The sequence below is a fragment of the Neomonachus schauinslandi genome, chromosome 7 (genome assembly GCF_002201575.2).
Source record: "Neomonachus schauinslandi chromosome 7, ASM220157v2, whole genome shotgun sequence".
Taxonomy (NCBI): Eukaryota; Metazoa; Chordata; class Mammalia; order Carnivora; family Phocidae; genus Neomonachus; species Neomonachus schauinslandi.
The window spans coordinates 5,217,646-5,237,944 of record NC_058409.1 but is presented as its reverse complement, the minus strand read 5'-3'; the positions used below and the strand labels follow the sequence as shown (position 1 = coordinate 5,237,944).

Here is a 20,299-nt window from a genome sequence, read left to right as displayed (position 1 = left end):
TGTCTTGTCTGTGCTTCAGTGTCATGTGGACTGTTTCTTGGTGCTCTCTTCCTGCCTGGGGCGTAGGTGACAGTGGCCCACGTCTCTGGCTGTGGCAGAGAGGCTCAGCAGCCTCCTCTTCCCTCCGGTGCAACTGAAGGTAAACGGAGCTTATGGGGGCCCTTGTGGAAGGGCTGCGTGTTTGGCCTGGCTGCACAGGACTTAACCCCAACTGCCCTTGCTAAGCGCTTGCACAAAACCCAGGGAGAGGTGGCAGTACTGACTGCATGTTCTGCATGTCTCCAGAGGCCTGCGGCAGGCATGGCTGAGAAGGCAGTGCTGGAGGCAAGGGGGGACCCACCAGGAGCTGCCCCTCCCACTCCGGTGGCTTCCCTGAAGTTTTGCTTCCATGGGGCATGGGGGAGGGGGGCTTGTAGAAGGAGCTAGCTTATAAATGGCTTTCAGAGGGAGTCTTTCGGTCTTTGATTCCTAAAGATCAGGTCCACTTAGGGGCAGAATTCATTCCTTATAGTTTTGGAGGTAGAATACCAAATTGCATTTCCGAGCGAAAAGGACTAGTTTAATTCTATAATTGGAATCCACCTGTTTTGGTAGAACTCTTTGACAACTCTGGAGTAGTTGGCATTAAGTACTTTTTAAAGGGATCATCCCCAAAGTCCCTTCAGTAGATCTGATCTGAAGCCATTTTCACTCGCTGTGACAATGCTGAAGACTCTCTCATGTCGGATGAGGTTTGCTTGGAATCCTGTTTCTAAGAGTCTGTAGATGGCAACATTGCACAAATGTGCGTGAAAGGCCCTGCAGGCCCTACCCTGCTCCATGCCCTCCCGTCAGGACTGGGTGCACCCCTGCGGGCTGGTGCTGTCCTACGTGTGCAGTCAGGCTGGCGTACGGAAGTGGTAGACTTGGCATGTACCCTCTAGCTGCTCTTCTGGTTTAGAGAAAATCGTTTTCGGGGGAGGAGGTTCTGAGCATTTGGTCTCCAGCTGTGTTCCAGACCTAGTACTGCCCCCCGGGGTCTTAGCAGAGTCACTCTGTGGAACCGACCCGTGTTGAGAAGGCCCCGGGACGGTTCCTTCCCTGAGTCTTTCAGCTACCTTGTTCTACGGAGGGAACATCTGTGTTGAGAAAAGGCCCGTGGGAAGAAGAGACGAGACTATAACTAGATGTGTGGGGAGGAAGGCTAAGTGAGTGCAGAACCGTTCGGCTTTTACAAAGTGAGGCTTGGGCCATTCTGGTGCTTTGGAACCTGCATGAGAACCACCTGGGCACTTGTTAGCCAGGACCAGAACCTCAGATTGTTGGGAGTGGGCGTTCTAACGGCCCCTGCTGTGTCCCTGGGTAACAGGCCTGGGCGCGTCAGCTTGAGAAGTGCTGCCCTAGGCCATCTGTGGCCCCTGTCGCCAGGGTCAGGAGGGCTGCCAGACCGCAGCCTAAGGGTTCCACGGGTTCAGGGGCATGTCTGATGTGTGAGGAGAAAAGTTCTGTCTCACGCAGCTAAACACTTGCTAACTGGCACAGCGATCCTGTGTGAATAATGCCTGTCGAACATCTGTTGCTTGTGGGTGGAGAAGGGAGGTGGGGGAAAAGAATCCGTTACGATACGGGAAGAGCACTGAGGGCCGCGCGGTGGTGGGAGCTGTCAGAACGGTCTAGGATCAGGTATTCTGCTTCCTTTTGTGTGTGTGCAGATGAGCGCTAAGGCCCAGAGGTGAAATGACCTGCTTCAGGCTCCCCAGCAAGTTGGAGTCCAAATTGGGTGCACTGAAAACAAGGTACAGATCTCTAATGCCAGACCAGTTGCGGGCTGCGCGGCAGCATGTAAGCATCTTTGGAAAAGCTGGACCCAGAGATTAAAAAGCTGCTCAGAGGAAGTGACAGAAGGAGAGGGGGCCTCCTGGCAGCTGCTCTCGCTGCCATGTACTTGCTGGAAGGAACATGGCTTTGGAGCTGGGCCCGCAGATCCTGGGACCTAACCTCGCTGAGCCGCCCAGGTTCCTGTTGGGAAAGGACAGATCTAAGGGCGCGGCAGATGCGGGGTCAGAACCCACGAAGGAAAGGGCCAGGGGACGAGGGGCAGGGGACTGGGCAGTGAGCAAGGGGAGTCCACCGAGGGCTCCTTGGGTGGACGGGCTAGTCTGGACAGTTCCTTCACCTGGGTATTCGAGAGCCCGGACCGGTCGGGTGGGGGTGAGCATGCGCGGAGCCCATTTTCATAGCCGACAAACAGCACCTGTCCTGGCCCTGCTTGGGAAAGTAAGAACTGGTGGCCCGGCAGGTGCTTCCCACAGGTGTGTCCTTCGGAGCGCACTAGATCAAGCTGTCGTCGTCTGTGTCAACTCCGGGGCCTAGGGAACACCTGAGCTCTGGTGATGGGGGTAAGGTCACTTCCTCCATGCCCGTCCTGTCCTTGGCTCCCTGGGCAGGGCCAGCCTGCGCCCTGGGCCTCCCCCCCGCCCCCCAGGTCGGTAGTCCTGGTCCAGACTCGACAGGGGGGTGGCTCTGAGGCCTGCCCCCAAGGCTGTCCCTGTGATGCCGGCAGTTTGTGCACCAGCGTGAAAAATAAAGGCTTTTATTGCAGGTCTAGAGACATATTCACAAGGGTGGGGCACGGCCCATCTCTCGACTCTGACGCAGGGAAGACATGGTGTGGGGGGACGGGAGCGGGGTACTCGCGACAGTAGTACAACCGCGGAAGGGCCGCTTGGTTTTGTGAGTGCGGGCAGGTGACAGGAGCAAAGAGACGAGGCTCCCTTGGAGCCCCAGCCGAGGCGGAAGGCAGGCCGGGCGGTCAGTGGCCGGACGATGAGCAGCGCTGCAGCAGCAGGGTGTGGCAGCTGTCACACACGCGCACGGGCCTGGGGTAGGAGGGCAGGGCCAGCTCGCTGCTGGAGCACGTGCTGCAGAAGATGTGGCCGCAGTGGCGGCAGTGGTGCTGGGGGCACGAGGGGGCGGTCAGGGCGGGCGCGCCTCCGACCCCCCCGCAGGGGTCCTCCGCCAGCGCGAGGGACGCCTTCCGACCCACCCCCCAGCAGCAGGGATCCTCCGCCAGCGCGCTGGACGCCTTCCGACCCCCCCCCCCCCAGGCAGCAGGGGTCCATTCGGGGGCGGGGGGCGGTCTGTGGGCTGGACAGGCTTTCAGTCTTGCTAGGGACCCATGTCCTGCCCCGCTGCTCCACCAAAGCCCCATGAGCCCCGGACCAAAGGCTGGGTGCGGGGACCCCAGTCCTGGAAGCGGAAGGCAGAGTCCCCGGGGCTCGGGCCCTGCCCAGACCGCCGCTCAGCTTCTGGGGCTGTGGATGCCGGTCTGTCCACGGGTTCTCTAGAGATGGTTTCCGCCTAATTTAGCCAGATTTTGGTCCTGTTGCTGACAATGAACTTCGACTGACACACTCACCTAGTGTTCTGTACGCGAGCACCCCAAGTCCCAAAGAAATCTGCCAATCCTTGAAAGGACGGGTGGGGACAAGCCGGGAAGCCGTCTGCGGGGGTCAGCACAGCAGCGAGCGCGGGCGCATGCGGTGGCCCGGGTCCCACGGGAATGGGCCGAAGGGGAGCCCCTGTGGGAGCTGCTGGAGGACCACCCCACGTACCTTCCTCCGGGAGATGGAGAACTCCTTCTCACACTGCTTACAGTGCGTCGCTTCATCATCCTTCAGCCACGTATGGCCCTGAGGGGGCAAGACCACAACAATCCCACTTTGCGGCCGGGCTCCTGAGACCGACCTGTAGCTGTGTTCCGACTGCCCAACATCAGGGCCTTTTGAGGGTCTCCTTTCCAGGGACCGCCTCCCCCCAGACGCGGCCACAGCCGGAGCTCCAGGGCTGCCGACCACCCGCCCTCTAGCCGGCTCGGGCTTCCCGGCCCCTGCAGGTCACCCCTGGCCTCCAGCCAGGTTCCCCGGCTTCCTGTCACCCAGACTCACCCGCCCCTTGTCAATAAATGCCCTTGGGCTGAGGTACCCTGAGCCTGGATCTAGCGCTTGCAAACTGACCCTGGCGGAGACCTGCTCCAGACAGAGAGGGGCCAGCCCTGCCACGGCGGGCCCTGCTGAGGGACAGAAGGCAACGCACCGGGCTGGGGGGAGGGGGCTGGGAGGTCCCTGTCCACGTGCTAAGCCCCCAACCCGCAGCACAATACGGAGAGGCGGGATCTGAGGCTTTAAAGCTGCCTTTCTGGAGATCTTTCTAAAGGAAAACGAGGATGTGCCATTTACGCAGCCAGAGGGACTGAGCGCTCAACGGGGCCAAAGGCCTGAGGAGCTGTTCCGGCTCCTTTGCATCTGGCGGCGACAGAGCCACCTCAGGAGCTGCAGCGTGACGCCCGACAGCTTGTCTGTGTGGTGCTGCTGGCTGTTGCTGGCCGGCACATCCGGGCAGGGCAGGGGTGCCCTTCAAGGAGCTTTCCAGGTACAAGGGAGGGAAGCCAGTGCTGCCAAGTTCACGTCCGGCTGCTGCGACGGCTGGGACAGTTGGCCGCCCCGACCTGCCGGGCGCCAGGGTCTCTGATCTGGTGGAGGGCGGACTTGCCTGTCTCAGCTGGGCCGTCCCTTCCTCTCTCAACTGCCCCCCTCTCCCCCGTCCACGGCCCAGCTGGCCAGCCTGGCGCCCGGACCGGGTCACCCGGTCCCACGCGTCCCCGCCCGCCCTAGGTGGCGGGCATCCTTCGGCCCTCCCCGAGATGCTCCAGAGACGCGGCCTGGCTCGGGGTGGCCTCGGGCCCCTCACTTGCTCCCTATTTAAAAAAATCCCTGGGGGCGCCTGGGTGGCTCAGTCGGTTGAGTGACTGCCTTCGGCTCAGGTCATGATCCCAGGGTCCTGGGATCGAGTCCTACATCGGGCTCCCTGCTCTGCGGGGAGCCTGCTTCTCCCTCTCCCACTCCCCCTGCTTGTGTTCCCTCTCTCGCTGTGTCTCTGTCAAATAAATAAATAAAAATCTTTAAAAAAAATAAAAAATAAAAAATAAAAAAATCCCTGGATCTCTTTCTGCCACTTTTCCCTCCCTTCATTTGGGCTCCTGTGATCTAGGCCTGCTCTTGAACGTCCAGCTGAGGGGCCGGAATCAGGACGGAGGTTGTGGGCTGGGCCCCAGCGCCTGCCAGTGTCACATGTCCCCAGGTCACAGGCCTCTGGGACACATCCCTCACCTGACTTGGGAGAACCTGAGCGCCCAGGGCAGGAGCGTGAGCTAAGCCGGGGGCAGTGATTCTGAGACTAATAACGTTAACAATCCAGTACCTTCAGCGCCTTGTTTACTTCTTTGATGTCTTCCATCTTCAGCTTTGATCTTAAAAAAAATAAAGATGATTTATAGCCGTGTGAGGCTCTCAAACTCAGCAAGCCCACAGCTACTGTCTGACTGGCTTCAGGAGGGTGACGGCTTAGGAGAGAGCAGCCCCATACAGGAGTTGTTCCAGAACACGCTCTCTGCCTTTTATCATCCCAGAGTCACCTCATCATGTTGGCTCATGTCTGCCGCGCTCTAGGAGCCTGTGGAACGAACGTGGTCCCAAAACAGACTGTGGAGCCTGCCAGGTTTAAAAAGACTTTGAAGTAGTTGCAACCATTTAAAAACTGGGAGGGCGCCTGGGTGGCTCAGTCGTTAAGCGTCTGCCTTCGGCTCGGGTCATGATCCCGGGGTCCTGGGATCGAGCCCCGGAGCCCCGCATCGGGCTCCCTGCTCAGTGGGAGGCCTGCTGCTCCCTCCCCTGCTCCCCCTGCTTGTGTTCCCTCTCTCACTGTCAAATAAATAAAATCAAGAACTGGGAATAATTTCCTAGAAGTCAGGTTCCTGGCTTCTCCGGGCAACCATTCCTGCATGGGACATGTGCCTGAATGGGGGTGCGGGGCCCCCCCACAGTAGGCACCCAAATCTGCACGGCTCCTCCGGCCCCTTTCCTGCTGCCTGCTCCTTCTAGAACAGTCCTGCTCCGAGGACAGGTTCACTTGCTCCACCCTTGTTAGGGGAAAAACAGTTCCTTAGTCGTCCACATAGAAGACAGGCCTGAATGTGGTCTACACTGGCAGAATTCAACCAGATAAAACGAAACAGTGTATCTGTAATTGCAGGCTGGGGGGGCGGGGTGGGGAGGTCCTGAGCCTTTTCTGAAAAGCTGACATTAGCCTAAACTGTCACTGGATCAACAGAAGGGTCAAAGTGGCAGGGCTCTGAGACACAGACGAGACTTCCAGGGGAGGACTGGGAAACTGAGCATCGGGGCCTTCAGTCCCGCCCAAGCAGCTCAGAGACAGGCCTGCAGTCTGACAGGACCAGAAGCTGCCCGGGCGGCGGGGGGTAACCGGGGGACCCCAGGTCAGGACGGCAGCCCGAACGTGCAAGCACGTCCCTGGGAAACACAACTTGGGAAGGATCCGGACGTTGCCCAGAGAGAGAAACCGGGCAGCTGTGTCTAGCTGGTGGAGGCTCTGAGGAGAGCCCTGTCCTCTGTCACCTGGTGTCAGCTTGCAGGATGGAGGGAAGAGAGAGGGAGGGAGGAAGCACCAAGGATGTTCCTTGGGGATCCTTGCCCACGTCACACGTCCTTGACACGACAACCCCAGCGCAGCCTAATACACGTGCTACTACGGTGTGTTTCTAGCTGCTTCTCTGTTGGTCCTCATGTCTGGACCTCTGGTCACAGGCTCCCACGGGGCCCCCATCTCTCTGGTCACTGTGCTTGGGGAAGGCGCCAGAACAGGACCTGGTGGGGGCCAGAGCCACCGGTGAGGGAGCAGAAGGACGGCAGACTAGGAGGGAGACACTGATTCCTGATGGCTTTTTTGGCTTGAGACAGTCTGAACTGGGTTTCTGGCTCTCTGCAACCAGGAGTCCTGACTCCTAAGGAGAATAAAGCTCCCCAGCGGCTTTGAAAACACAGTCATCTCACAAATGAACAAATCCTACAGTCTGCAGTGTGACCTATCGGATGGGCCAGAGCAACCTGGCAGGACGGGGACCCCGGGGGGAGGGCTGTCAGGTCAAAGGAGAGAGAGCAGTACCCAGCAGGACAGACAGACGGATGCTGGTAGACGTGAATATCCAGAGAGGGGGGCGGTGGTTGTGCTTAATGCCACAGCGGGTGGAATCCTCAAACCACGGCAGCCCCCCTGGTCTGACTGCGGGCCAGCAAGCACCCCACCCACCGCCCCCCTGGCTTGCTTGGGACCTAGAGGCTGAGCTAGTGAACAGGAGGGCTCACTAGAAGGGATTTCCTAATGCATTAGTTAAACCGGCGCTGTGTCTCCGAGGCCTGACTTCCTGGGGGGTCACCCTGGAACACCCGGCCCTCCCCCTCCCGGACAGCAGAACTTGGTTTGGCGCCTGGTGGGCAGGCTGGTGTGACTCCGGAGAAGGGGGGGCAGGCCCAGTGGCCACGACGCAGGTGGCAGGGGGGGGGGGGGCAGGCTTCTTACTGGCTGAGGTGCAGGCCCATTTCCTGCAGGGCTTGTTCCTGCTCGTTGCAAACCTTCTGCAACTCCGCCTTCTCGTCCTGGAGCTCCCGCAGCTCCTAAAATGGACCAACCAGAGGCCTGACACACTCACGTAATTGCAGTGACAAGCAGGTCAGAATGTTTTTCAAGAGCAAAAAGCAGTTTTGTTGTGTTAATCTCATTTGAGCTGCGGTTATTTCATGGATGACTTCTCACTAGCCTGTTTGTCCAGAACGGGCACCTGCAGTGGGGACAGTGACGTGGGACAGGAAAGCAGCTATGTGCAAATCAGTCACCCACACAGGGCAAGCAAGGCCTTGCCCATCTGAGTTGCTATTAAAAGGCCGTTTAAACACAGAGAACTGCCTCAAAACACGCACAGATGAGCCTTATGCAGGAGCGGGGGATACCTGCACAGTGAAGGCTCATTTGAATAAATAGTTTTTTGGGAAGGGCTGGTCTCAACTTCCCGAAAATGAACGACCAAGGCTGATGGAGGGCAGGATGTGGGATCTCACGCCCAGCCCGAGACCATGTGCGCGTGTGGGGTGAAGCTCACAAACCGATAACCACTGTCCTCCAGGGCTAGGGCCCCTGGAGGACACAGGTTGGCAAGAGCCCTGACAACGACCCAGGACAGTGATTTGGGGTTCAGGGCTGACGGAGAGCAGCAGGGCTTAGGCCTGAGTGGTGGGCATGTCCCTCCCAGCTGCCCCTGGGCCTTCTGCCCCAGAGCCTGGTGACCCCTGCTCTGACGTCAGACATGTTCTGCTTGTGTGTGTACCTAAGTGTGGGTGCGGGGCAAGAGGGTATGCAATTCAAATCTTAGACCAAAGTGGAATCAAGGGGGGGGAAGATGCAGAACCTTCTAGGAGTCATCTTCTGCGCACCATTTCTTCCCGTCCCCTCTTGGAGCCTGAGAGGCTCTTATGGAACCTCTCTCCTCCCCAGTGGTTCCTACCCCTAGCCCAGTGGGCTCCCCCGGGGAGGGGCTCTTAGACACTTTCCACCAGAGACCAGAGAACCTTTGTGGGCTCATTCAGACCGTGCAGCAGTACCCATGATCATGTTCAACACAACGAAATCCCCAAGAATCCTCCGCCAGGGCCGGTGTGTGGCCAGTGTGCCTGAGACGGCCTTAGCCCGCCTCTGCATGGCTGGCCCTCACTCGTCTTTTGAGTCAGCCTCCGGGGCACGCTTCCCGGACTACGGCCGCCACTGCGGGCTGTCCCCCCCGTTTCATTCTCCCCACCGCACTGCTCCCCGAGTGGCCGGTGTGCGCACCAGCCGCGGCTCTGGCTGTACCAGGGGCTCTGCAGCCGGGGCTCCTGGAGACAGCAGCAGCTCCTCCCCTCCCAGGCCGGCTGCCTTACCTTTTTTAATCCTTCCACTTGCTGTAGCTCTGCTCGGAGTAGAGAGGAAGTGTCCTTCTCCTGTTGTAATTCTCGCTGAAGAGCCTGTCTCTGTTCTTTTTCTGATTTCCACTCTTTCTCTAGACTCGAGCTGTTTTCCCAAAATGAACTTGAGTTAGTCTCAGTGAGAGAGATGCATAGAAGATGCACAATCTCTGGCCCAATTCTCCGCAAAGGAAATGGGGAGTTCACAGGAATCAGAAGTGCTGCACCTGCACCTAAACCCATCAGCAGAGCAGGGAACCCAGGCTCCCTCTCCGGCAGGGCCACCTGCCCCTCCAGAGGGAAGACCAGGACCCTGCCGGGGGAAGCAGGCGCATGCACAGGACAGCACGTGAGCGCACAGAAAGGAAAACAGCCCCGAGAGACACTTAGGACCGCACGAGCGGGATCCTCCACCCAGGCGGAGACCTGAGGGGAGAGCCTGCAAAACGTCGTCTGCGTTTTGCAACCCAGAACCAGCTCCCATTGGGGGACATGGGGTGGGGGCGGGAGAAAGCTACCGCACTCCCCCTCTCACCAGCTGAGTGGCCCTGGGACGTTCCCGAACCCCCTGAGCCGGCGCTCTCGCTTGCGAAAGGGGGGACACGGGGCTTGACACACACCCCGATTCCCGCTTCGCGGGTGTAAGTGCAGAAGAGACACCGCCCGCGCCCAGTCGGGAGCTGCCCGGCCCCGCCCCCTGGCGGCTGGCCCCGCCCCAGCCCCGCCTACCACTGCTCGTGCAGCTGGGAGAGCTGCTCCTGCAGCGCGCACGTCCGGCCCCCCAGCTCCTGCTGCAGCTTGTGGCTCCGCTCCTCGGCCCCCTGCCGCGCCCTCTCCGAGACCTGTAACCTGCGCGCAAAGAACCAGGTCTCCGTGGGAAAGGGGCTATCCTCAAGGCTGAGGGCAGCGTCTTTCACAGTCTTGCGGCTGGGGTTTTAAACACACAGTGAAACCGTTCCCAGAGTTCTCAGCACGCGTACAGACTCGTGTAACCACCGCGGCGACCACGAGCTCCATCATCCTGGAAAGCTCCCTACTGCTCCCCTCTGGAGTCACCCCTAAACCTGGCATCCACTGATGTGCTCTGATACCGTGGCTCTGGCTTTTCGAGAACGTCCTACAAATGGAATTGTTCCTCATATAACCTCTTGAAACTGGCTTCCTTCGCTCAGCGCGGTATCTGAGATCATTCCAGGTTCCTTCCGAGGGCCGAGTATTATTTCATGGTATATAGGCTGACAGTTTGTTTTTCCTTCATCAGATGAAAGACCTCAGTTCGCTTCTAGTTTTAATTATATGCACAGACCTGCTATAAACATTTGTGTACAGGTTTCTGTGTGAACATTAGTCTTCACTGCTCTTGGGCACATACCCAGCAGTGGGATTGTGGGGTCATATGATAAGAACATGTTTAGCTTTATTTTAAGAGACCGTTCTCCACAGTGGGGGTACCATTTGGCATCCCCATTGGTAAGGTAGGGGAGTTCTAGTCACTTTGGAGTCTTGTCAGCACTCAGTGCTGTCACTAAAAAGATACTTAGCTGTTCTAATACATGCACAGTGACCCCCACTGTGATTGTAACACGCACGTCCCTGCTGGCTAGGGATACTGAATGTCTTTTTGTGTGCTGGTCCGCCATCCATATGCCCTCTTTGGTCAAGTGTCTGTTCAAGCCTTTTGTCCATTTTTAAATTGGACTGTTTGTTGAGTTTTGAGAGTTCTTTACACATTCTGGATACAAGTACTTTGTCAGCTATGTGATCTGCAGATTTTGTCCCAATCTGTAACATGTCTTTTTATTCTCTTAACCGTGTCTTTCATAGAACAAAGGTTTTACATTTTGATAAAGTCCAATTTATCAAAATGTTCTCCCATGGACCCCAGGCTTTCATGTCACGTCTAAGATCTCTTTGACTAACCCAAAGCCACAAAGATTTTCTCCTATATTTTCTTCTAAAAGTTAGAAATTTTAAGTTTTCCATTTAGACTTATGCTCCATTTCTAGTTAATTTTTGAATAAGGTATGAGGTGTAGATTGAGATTCATTTTTCTGATTGTTCCAACATCATTTATTAAAAAGACTTTCCTCGCTCCACTGAACTGCCTTTGCACCTTTGTAAGAAAATCAGTTGCCAAATTCTTGTGAGTCAGTTTTCAGACTCTCTTGTGATCCACTACTGACTGATGTGGAAATGTGACCGTGACAATGAGCTCACTGTACCCGTCTGACCCCCTGGGAAGACAGTGTGATACAGGAACCCAAAGTTTGATTAAGGGAATATGCACTTAGGGCTGGGAATCGGACCCCTTCAGCAAGACTCAGATCCCAAAGGCCCATCATCCCAAGTTGTCTGTACTTGTGAGAGAAACTCCAGGTCCAGAGAATGTCCCCATCTCCTAAGGAGTATGTGCCAGGGTGGGGGGTGGGGTGATTACCTTTCTTCCATCTGTTTCATGCTGGACATAACTTGGTTGTTTTTTTCTTCAAAGGATGTGATGGCTTCATTCTTCTGCTGTAAACAGCTCTCTGCATTCTGCCAAGGAAAGGAAAAGGGGTCACACTCTGCCACTCCCTCACCGCCAGGCCTGCTCGGGATTAAGAAAGGTTTGATTGCAACCTCTACTTTCACAGCACTTTCAGGAGCATTTTGTTAATTGCTGCTCTTCCCCACAGCCCTGGAAGACACAATGGGTTGAAGCGCTCACTGTTACCAACAGAAAGAAAGGCCCAGAAGGAAGTAAGGAAGTAATGAGCCTTTCCTTCTATGAAAGGTCCATGTTCCTTTTCAGAAAGGAATATCAGAGTGGGATCTGACAACATTACTGAGCTGTTCCCACGTGCCCAGCACACCTGTGAGTTCTCTGGCCCTGGCAGGGGTGGTTAGCCCCCCTTCTCTAGGCAAAGGGAGGCTCAGAGAGAGCGTCGGGGTGGAGACTAGTGTGCATGAGCCAGGACAGCATGCTCACACCCATGACTATGTGACTTCTGAATCCAGGCTCTGAACCAGAGCCCTGGACCGGGCGGGGCGTGGGGGGGGGGTGGCAAAAAGCACCATGTTCCTGTGTGTCTAAAAGAGACGCTTTTAAAATAAAAGGATACAGAAAGGCTAAAGAGAGAAGGAAGTCCTAATAAATTCCCAAGAATAATATACAGACTGTATTCTTGGACCTTAATGTGATACAATTCGACATTAACAACACAAGAATGACTAAAAACGCCTCATATCTTGGAAACAAAACTAAATGGCATTATTACTAAAACTACTGAGCTAAAAATATAAACCAGAGGAAGAATTATGAAATATTCAGAGGTAAAATCTAGTGAAAACACTATGCAATATTGTATAGTACTGAAGATGCACTGAGTGTAAGATGTGTCTTAATTTTACACACCACTAAGAAAGAAAAACCTGCTACTTGGAACACGTCAGGCCACTGACTGTACGATGCATCTAGGTTTCAGAGATGCTAAGATGTGATTTTGTTAAAATTTGAGGGCCACAGCTAAAGCAGCATTTGCGGGTAATTTTTAACTTCAAATAGCATTTTTGTTATTTATTTTTATTTTTTTAAGTAAACTCTGCCCCCCAGTGTGGAGCTTGAACTCATGACCCTGAGATCAGGAGTCACATGCTCTACTGACTGAGTCAGCCAGGCACCCCCAAATGACATTTTTATGGGAAAAAAAAAAAAGATAAAACAGATGAGCTAAGCATGCATTTCAGCAGCTGAAAATGAACTACAGAGAAAACCCAAAGAAATCAGAAAGAATATAACAAAAGTAAGGGTAGATAGAAGTCAATGAAAAACATGGGAACAAAAGACAATGCAGAGTATTAGGGGGGAAAGGTGGTTCTTTGAAAAGATTATTAAAGAAGACACACTTCTGGCAAGAAGGAATACAGAAAATAGAAAATGCAAGTAAGAAAATCCTGGATGAAAGAGATTTAAAAACTTTGTAAAAGAACATTATAAACAACTATGAGTTAAAACATTTGAGAACCTAAACAAGATACATTTTGGAAAAAATATACCAAAATTGTCCTGAGAAGAAATAGAAAGCACAAATAGGTCAGTAGCATTTAATAACTTGAAATGGTCATCAAAGTCACCCTGCTTCCAAAGCCTCGGACCCAGGTAAATCCTACTAACATAGGTGGATTCTCAAAATTTTCAGAATAGACACTTGCTATCTTGTATGAATTATTCCAGAGAAAGAGAGCTTCAAGAGAGCAGGAAAGCATATAGTGCCAACCCAATCTTGATTCTGAAGGCAAATAAGGTCAGTAAGAGGAAAGATCACTAGAGGTCCATCTCAAATATAAACACATATATTTTCTTTCCGTTGATAACACTGGGCGCTTCAACCCATTGTGTCTTCCAGGGCTGTGGGGAAGAGCAGAAATTAACAAAATGCTCCTGCACGCGTGCATCAAGAGTATATATAAATATGTCATAATTAAGTAGGATTCTAAGAATGTTAATCAGCATAAATTACAACACAAATAAAGGAAAAAATAAGATTATCAAAATAGATACAACAGGAGCGCCTGGGTGGCTCAGTCACTTGAGCATCTACCTTTGGTTCAGGTCAGGATCTCAGGGTCCTGGGATCCAGCCCTGCATCGGGCTCCCTGCTTAGAGGGGAGTCTGCTTCTCCCTCTCCCTCTGCCACAACTTGTGCCCTAATAAATAAATAAAATCTTAAAAAAAAAAACCCAACAAAATAGATACAATATAGGGGAAAAAAGCATTTAATAAATTCAATACTCATTCATGATAAAACTAAGCAAACAAGAAACAGAAGTGAACTTCCTTAACTTACTGAGGATCACACAGCAAACATCTAGCAAGATTATAGCTAATGGAGAAACTTTTAGATGCAATTCTTTTAAGAGCAGGACCACAAGTTTGCTCACTGTTTCTGCTGTGTAATATAGTATTGGAAAGCCTGGCCAATGCTCTAAGAAACAAAAATTGAGGGTAAAGAGATTAAACTCTATTTGCCAATGATATGATCACTTACACATAAAGCCAACAGGATCAAGCGAGGAACTGTCTGCCCCTGGCGGTGTGCCAGGCTGCTAACAGGAGATCAGGCCTGCAAACACACGAGCTCTTTTCTATACCAGTAAGACCTAACCAGATGATGCAGCCAAAGTAAGGCATGAGCAACAAGAACTACAATCCAGGAACTCACCTGGAGAAAATGCAAGACTCTTACCCAGTAAAAAGTTTGATAAAAAAAGAGAAAAAAGAATTATCTGACTAAATGAAAATCTACCCCATGCTCTTGGATGAAATGACTTTATACGCTACGGAAGTCAATTTTTTCTCAAGTTAACCTATAAATCCAATGTAATCCCCATTTAGGAAATCCAGTTGTATTTTTTTTTTTTTTAAATAAATTTAGCCTGGGACCTCCAAACTCGATCCTGGCCCCTGCTCCAGTCCTGCCTGCCCCCACTGCTCATACTGCCCCTGCCTGGGGCCCGATCCCAGCTCAGTTCAGCTGGATTTTTATTAAAAAAATTTTTTTTAAAGATTTATTTTAGAGAGAAAGAGCACATGTGTGCAAGTGGGGGAGGGAGTGAGGGAGAGAGAGAATCCCAAGCCAACTCCCCGCCCAGCATGGGGCTCGATCCCACGACCCTGAGATCACAACCTGAGCCGAAACTAAGAGTCAGATGCTCAACCAACTGAGCCACCCAGGCACCCCTCTGCTGGATTTCTAAAAGGGACTTTATAAATTGTTCTAAATTTTTTGTCAAGAATAAAGGTTTACAGGGGCGCCTGGGTGGCTCAGATGGTTGAGCGTCTGCCTTCAGCTCGGGTCATGATCCTGGAGTCCCGGGATCGAGTCCCGCGTCGGGCTCCCTGCTCGGCGGGGAGTCTGCTTCTCCTCCCTCTGACCCTCCTCCCTCTCCTGCTCTCTGTCTCTCGTTCTCTCTCTCTCAAATAAATAAATAAAATCTTTAAAAAAAAAAAAAAAAAAAGAATAAAGGTTTACAAATAGATAAGTCAATCTTAAAAAGGGGAAAAAATTAGGGGGCAAGGAGGGCAGGCTTGACCTCTGTAATGGGTTGAGTTCCATCCCTCCCAAATCCTTATGTGGAAGCCCTGGCCTGAGTACCACACAATGTGACCTTATTTGGGAAGTGGGCCGTTGCAGACATAATTAGTTAAGATGAGGTCAAAGTGGAGTAGGGGGGCCCTTAATCCAGTATCACTTGTGTCCTTATCAAAAGGGGAAATTTGGACATAGTCATGGACATGGGGAGCAGACCAAGTGAAGGTGGCCAGCAACCACCAGGAGCCCTTAGGACACAGGGACGCTACGGTCTTCCTCACAGCCCTCAGAGGAGAGCAACTGTGCGGACTCCCAATCTCAGACTCCTGGCCTCCAGACTGTGAGACAATGAAGCTCTGTCAAGCCACTCTGTGGTACTTTGTTACAGCCAACTTAGACATAAAACATACTACAAAGCTATGGTGATCAGGTAACTCAGATAGACACACAGAACAGAGACCTCAGGGACGGTTCCACCTTATGTACGAACCTGATCTATGATCAGGGTGGCACCACATAGGAGAGTGAGAAAAGACTGGACTAGTTTTGAAGTAGCTAATGATATGGAGAGAACCACACCTGGATCCCTCAGTAAGGCTATAAATGAAAGTCAACTCTAGACATTAAAAACCTGTGTCAGGTTTATAAAACTAGTGTAGAATGCCTTTGACACCTAGGCTTGAGAAAGGGCTTCTTAAAATCCCCAAACTGCAGCCCATAACGTGAAAAATCAGCACATTTGACTACACCAAAAATAAGGACTTAAGGATACCAGAGAAGAGAGTAGAGGACATCTACCACAGGTGAACCAATAAGGGACTAATATTCAGACTACACAGAATGACCGCTAATCAACAAGGACGAGACAAGGGGAGGGTCTAAGATGGTGGTGTAGGAAGACCCTGAACTCTCCTCCTCCAGACACACCAAACCTATACCTACACCTACAGTGATTCTCCCTAAGAACGGAAGGCAGTTTCCACCCCAACAGAGGGACCACACAGAGAAGGGTAGGAGAGGTGGAGACATAGTTAGGACGGGAACCCACCCCTGATGCTGCCCGTGCAGTGGGGTGGGCTAGCAACTGTGGGTGAACTAACCCAGAGTGTCTGCCAGGCGCAGGGGGAGTTGCTGGAATGCTCCCCAGGTGGGGAGGTGCTGGTGAGGACCACTGCTGATGGTCCCCCTCCACCGTGACAGCACAGACAGGAGCGCGGTCTGGCCATTCTAGCCGGCCCGACACCTCAGTGAGCCCCCGTTTCCCCGCTCATCAGCCCCAGGCATCCCCCTGAGGCGGCCCTCCCGTCTGAGCTCACCCAAGCTCCAGCTGTCCCACCAAGGTGGACCGAGTGCAGCACAACTGGGATACCCTGGATGGTGCCCGCTCCAGCTGCAGCTGTCTTGCCAACACGGTATGGGTGCAAAGCACCTTGGGACACCCCAGGCCCACACCAGCTTCAGCTCTACACGACTCGCTAGGACACCCACTGCCCAGAGCACCCTAGGACCTCCCCACCCCGAGTCTGTGCCCACTTCAAGTATCCCATCAGGCCCTCTACCCCATGTGGAACACCTCGGGACCTCCTGGCCTATACCCACGTAAGCTCCGGCCATCCCACCAGGGCCTCTGCTAGGCAGAACATCCTGGGACCCCCTAGTCTGCAGCTACTTCTCCAGCTGTCCTGCCAGGAACCCCCTGCTTCATGGAGTACCTTGGGACCCCCTGGCCCCTGCCCCTGCTCAGCTCCAGACTCCCATGGAGTGCCCTGGGAACTTCAGCACGTGCCTGCTATAGCTCCAGCCAAAGACAACAGGCACATGCAGACCACACAGTCCTATACTCCTTTAAGACTGGGAGATGTAGTTGTTCTGCCCAATACACAGAAACAAGCAGAGAAAGTCAAGCAAAATGAGGAGACAAAAGAATATGCACCAAATGAAAGAACAAGACAAAACATTAGAAAAAGAACTAAAAGAAATGAAGGTACGTGATCCACCCCAGAAAGAGTTCAAAGTAATGGTCATAAAGGTGTTCACCAGACTTGACAGAAGAGTGGATGAACTCAGTAAGAACTTCAACAAAGAGAAATTATAGAAAAGAAACAATAAGAGTTGAGGAACACAAGAACTGAAATGAAAAATACACTAGAGAGAGTCAACAGCAGATTAGAGGATGCAGAAGATCTGGATCAGTGATCTGGAAGACAGATGGAAAATGGAAAGCACCCAAGCGAAATAGCAAAAAGAAAAAAGAATACCAAAAAAAAAAAGAGGCTAGTTTAAGGAACATTTGGGACAGCATTAAACATGCTAACATCTGCACTGTAGGTATCCCAGAGGGAGGAGAGAGAAGGGGGCAGAAAACTTATTTGAAGAACTAATAGCTGAAAACTTCCCTAACCTCACCTGGGGGAATGGAGCACAGAGAGCCTCAAACAAGGTGAAGCAATGGAGGTCCACAACACAACACACGATAATTAAAATGGCAAAGATAAAAGAGAAAGAGAGAATTTTTTTTTTCTAAGATTTTATTTATTTATTTGACAGAGAGAGAGATAGCGAGAGAGGGAACACAAGCAGGGGGAGTGGGAGAGGGAGAAACAGGCTTCCCACTGAGCAGGGAGCCTGATGCAGGGCTCGATCCCAGGACGCCTGGATCATGACCTGAGCCGAAGGCAGACGCTTAACGACTGAGCCACCCAGGTGCCCCAAGAAAGAGAGAATCTTAAAAGCAGCAAGAGAAAGGCAAATAGTTACGTACATGGGAAACCCCATAAGGCCATCAGCAGATTTTTCAGCAGAAACTTTGCAGGCCAGAAGAAGAGTGGTATGATGCATCCAAAGCACTGAAAAGAAGAATCCTATGACCAAGAGTACTCTACCTGGCAGGAGAGATAAGGAGTTTCCCAGACAAACAAAAGTGAAAGGAGTTCATCACCTCTAAACCGGCCTTACAAGAAATATTAAAGGCGGGGGCGCCTGGGTGGCTCAGTTGGTTAAGCGACTGCCTTCGGCTCAGGTCATGATCCTGGAGTCCCAGGATCGAGTCCCGCATCGGGCTCCCCGCTCAGTGGGAAGTCTGCTTCTCCCTCTCCCGCTCCCCCCTCTTGTGCTCTCTCTCTCATTCTCTCTCTCAAATAAATAAAATCTTTAAAAAAAAAAAAAAAAAAAAAGAAATATTAAAGGGGCTTCTTTAGTGAAAAAGAGGAGGCCATAACTACAGTAAGATATTTACGAAAGGGAAAAACTTCACTGGTAAAAGCAAACATAAAATAAAGGTAGGAGATCAATCACTTACAATGCTAGTAAGAAGGGTAAAAGACAAAAACAGTAAAGTCAATTGTATCAAAAAGTAGTTAAGGAATACACAAAATAAAAAGATATAAGATATGACATCAAAAAAAAAAGATATGACATCATATACATAAAAAGGCAGTAAAAACCTAGTGCATTTATTTACTTATTTTTAAATATTTTATTTATTTATTTGACAGAGAGAGAGAGTGAGAGAGAGCACGCAAGCAGGGGGAGCTGTAGGCAGAGGGAGAGGGAGAAGCAGGCTCCCTGCAGAGCAGGGAACCCGATGTGGAGCTCGATTCCAGGACCCTGGGATCATGACCTGAGCCGAAGGCAGATGCTTAACTGACTGAGCCACCCAGGCACCCCAAAATGTAGTGTTTTTAGAATGTGTTCAAACTGGGGCGCCTGGGTGGCTCAGTCGTTAAGCGTCTGCCTTCGGCTCAGGTCATGATCCCAGGGTCCTGGGTTCGAGCCCCGCATCGGGCTCCCTGCTCGGCGGGAAGCCTGCTTCTCCCTCTCCCACTCCCCCGCTTGTGTTCCCTCTCTCGCTGCGTCTCTCTCTGTCAAATAAATAAATAAAATCTTAAAAAAAAAAAAAAAAAAGAATGTGTTCAAACTTAAGAGACCCTCAACTTAATATAAACTGTTATATACTCAGAATGTTATATATGAACCTCATGGTAACCATAAATCAAAAACGTACAACAGATACACAAAAAGTAAAGAGAAAGGAACCTAAGCACAACACTACAGAAAGCCATCAATCACAAGGGAAGAGAACAAGAGAAGGAACAGAGAAGAAGTACAAAAACAACCACACAACAATGACCAAAAAGGCAGTAAGTACATACCTGTCAGTAATAGCTTTATTCTTTATTTTATTTATTTATTTATTTTTAAAAGATTTTATTTATTTGACAGAGAGACAGAGCGAGAGAGGGAACACAAGCAGGGAGAGTGGGTGAGGGAGAAGCAGACTTCCTGCGGAGCAGGGAGCCTGATGTGGGGCTTGATCCCAGGACCCTGGGATCATGACCTGAGCCGAAGGCAGGCGCTTAACGACTGAGCCACCCAGGTGCCCCTTTTGTTTAAGTTTTATTTACTTAATAAATAAATAAAGAGAGCACGCATGCGTGCAAGTGTGCAAGTGAGAGGAAGGGCAGAGGGAGAGAGAAGCAGACTCTGTGCTGAGCAGGGAGAGTGACTTGGGGCTCATTCTCACAACTCTTGAGATCATGACCTGAGCTGCAATCAACAGTCAGACACTTGACCAACTGAGCCACCCAAGCGGCCCATCAGTAGTAACTTTTAAATATTTTACTTATTTGAGAGAGAGAGAACACACGCTTGAGTGTGTGTGTGTGTGTGAGCAGGGGGGAGGAGCAGAGAGGGAGGGAGGGGGAAAGAATCTCATGACCCTGAGATCATGACCTGAGCTGAAACCAAGAGTCGGATGCTCCACTGACTGAACCACCCAGGCGCCCCATCAGTAGTAACTTTAAATGTAAATGGTCTAAATGTTCCAATCAAAAGACACAGAGTGACAGATAAAAAAAAAACAAGACCCATCTATATGCTGCCTCCAAGAGACTCACTTCAGACCTAAAAACATACAGACTGAAAGTGAAGGAAGGGATAGAAAAACATATTGCATGCAAATGGAGGCAAACAAAAAAAACCCCCAAAACTGGGGTAGCAGTACCTACGTCAGACAAAATAGCATTATATAATGATAAAGGGATCAATCCAGCAAGAAGATGTAGCAATTGTAAATATCTGCGCAACTGACACCAGAGCACCTGAATACATAAAGAAGCTATTAACAAACATTAAGATAGAAACTGACAGTAATATAATAGTAGGGGACTTTAACAACCCACTTACATCAATGTGTACATCATCCAAGCAGAAAATCTATAAGGAAACAGAGGCTTTGAGTGATACACTGGAGCAGATGGACATATCCATACAGAACATTCCCTCCTAAAGCAGCAGAATACGCATTCTCTTCATGTGCACATGAGACATTCTCCAGGATCCATCACGGTAGGCCACAAAAGGAATCTCAATAAATTTAAGAAGACTGAAATCGTATTAAGC

At 51.6% G+C, this 20,299-nt stretch overlaps 1 protein-coding gene across 1 annotated transcript in view; it reads right to left on the bottom strand.

The window, feature by feature from the left end:
• Positions 1-2,573: 2,573 nt before the first annotated feature.
• RUFY1 (RUN and FYVE domain containing 1) overlaps positions 2,574-20,299 on the bottom strand; it is a 57,591-nt gene continuing 39,865 nt past the window's right edge. The window contains exons 12-18 of the mRNA XM_021690917.1: positions 11,266-11,363; positions 9,558-9,677; positions 8,805-8,934; positions 7,414-7,508; positions 5,239-5,287; positions 3,594-3,671; positions 2,574-2,935 (exon numbers count right to left, since the gene is read on the bottom strand). Of these exons, the coding sequence (XP_021546592.1) occupies positions 2,792-2,935; positions 3,594-3,671; positions 5,239-5,287; positions 7,414-7,508; positions 8,805-8,934; positions 9,558-9,677; positions 11,266-11,363 (714 nt within the window). The 3' untranslated portion in view covers positions 2,574-2,791. The remainder of the gene's footprint in view (positions 2,936-3,593; positions 3,672-5,238; positions 5,288-7,413; positions 7,509-8,804; positions 8,935-9,557; positions 9,678-11,265; positions 11,364-20,299) is intronic.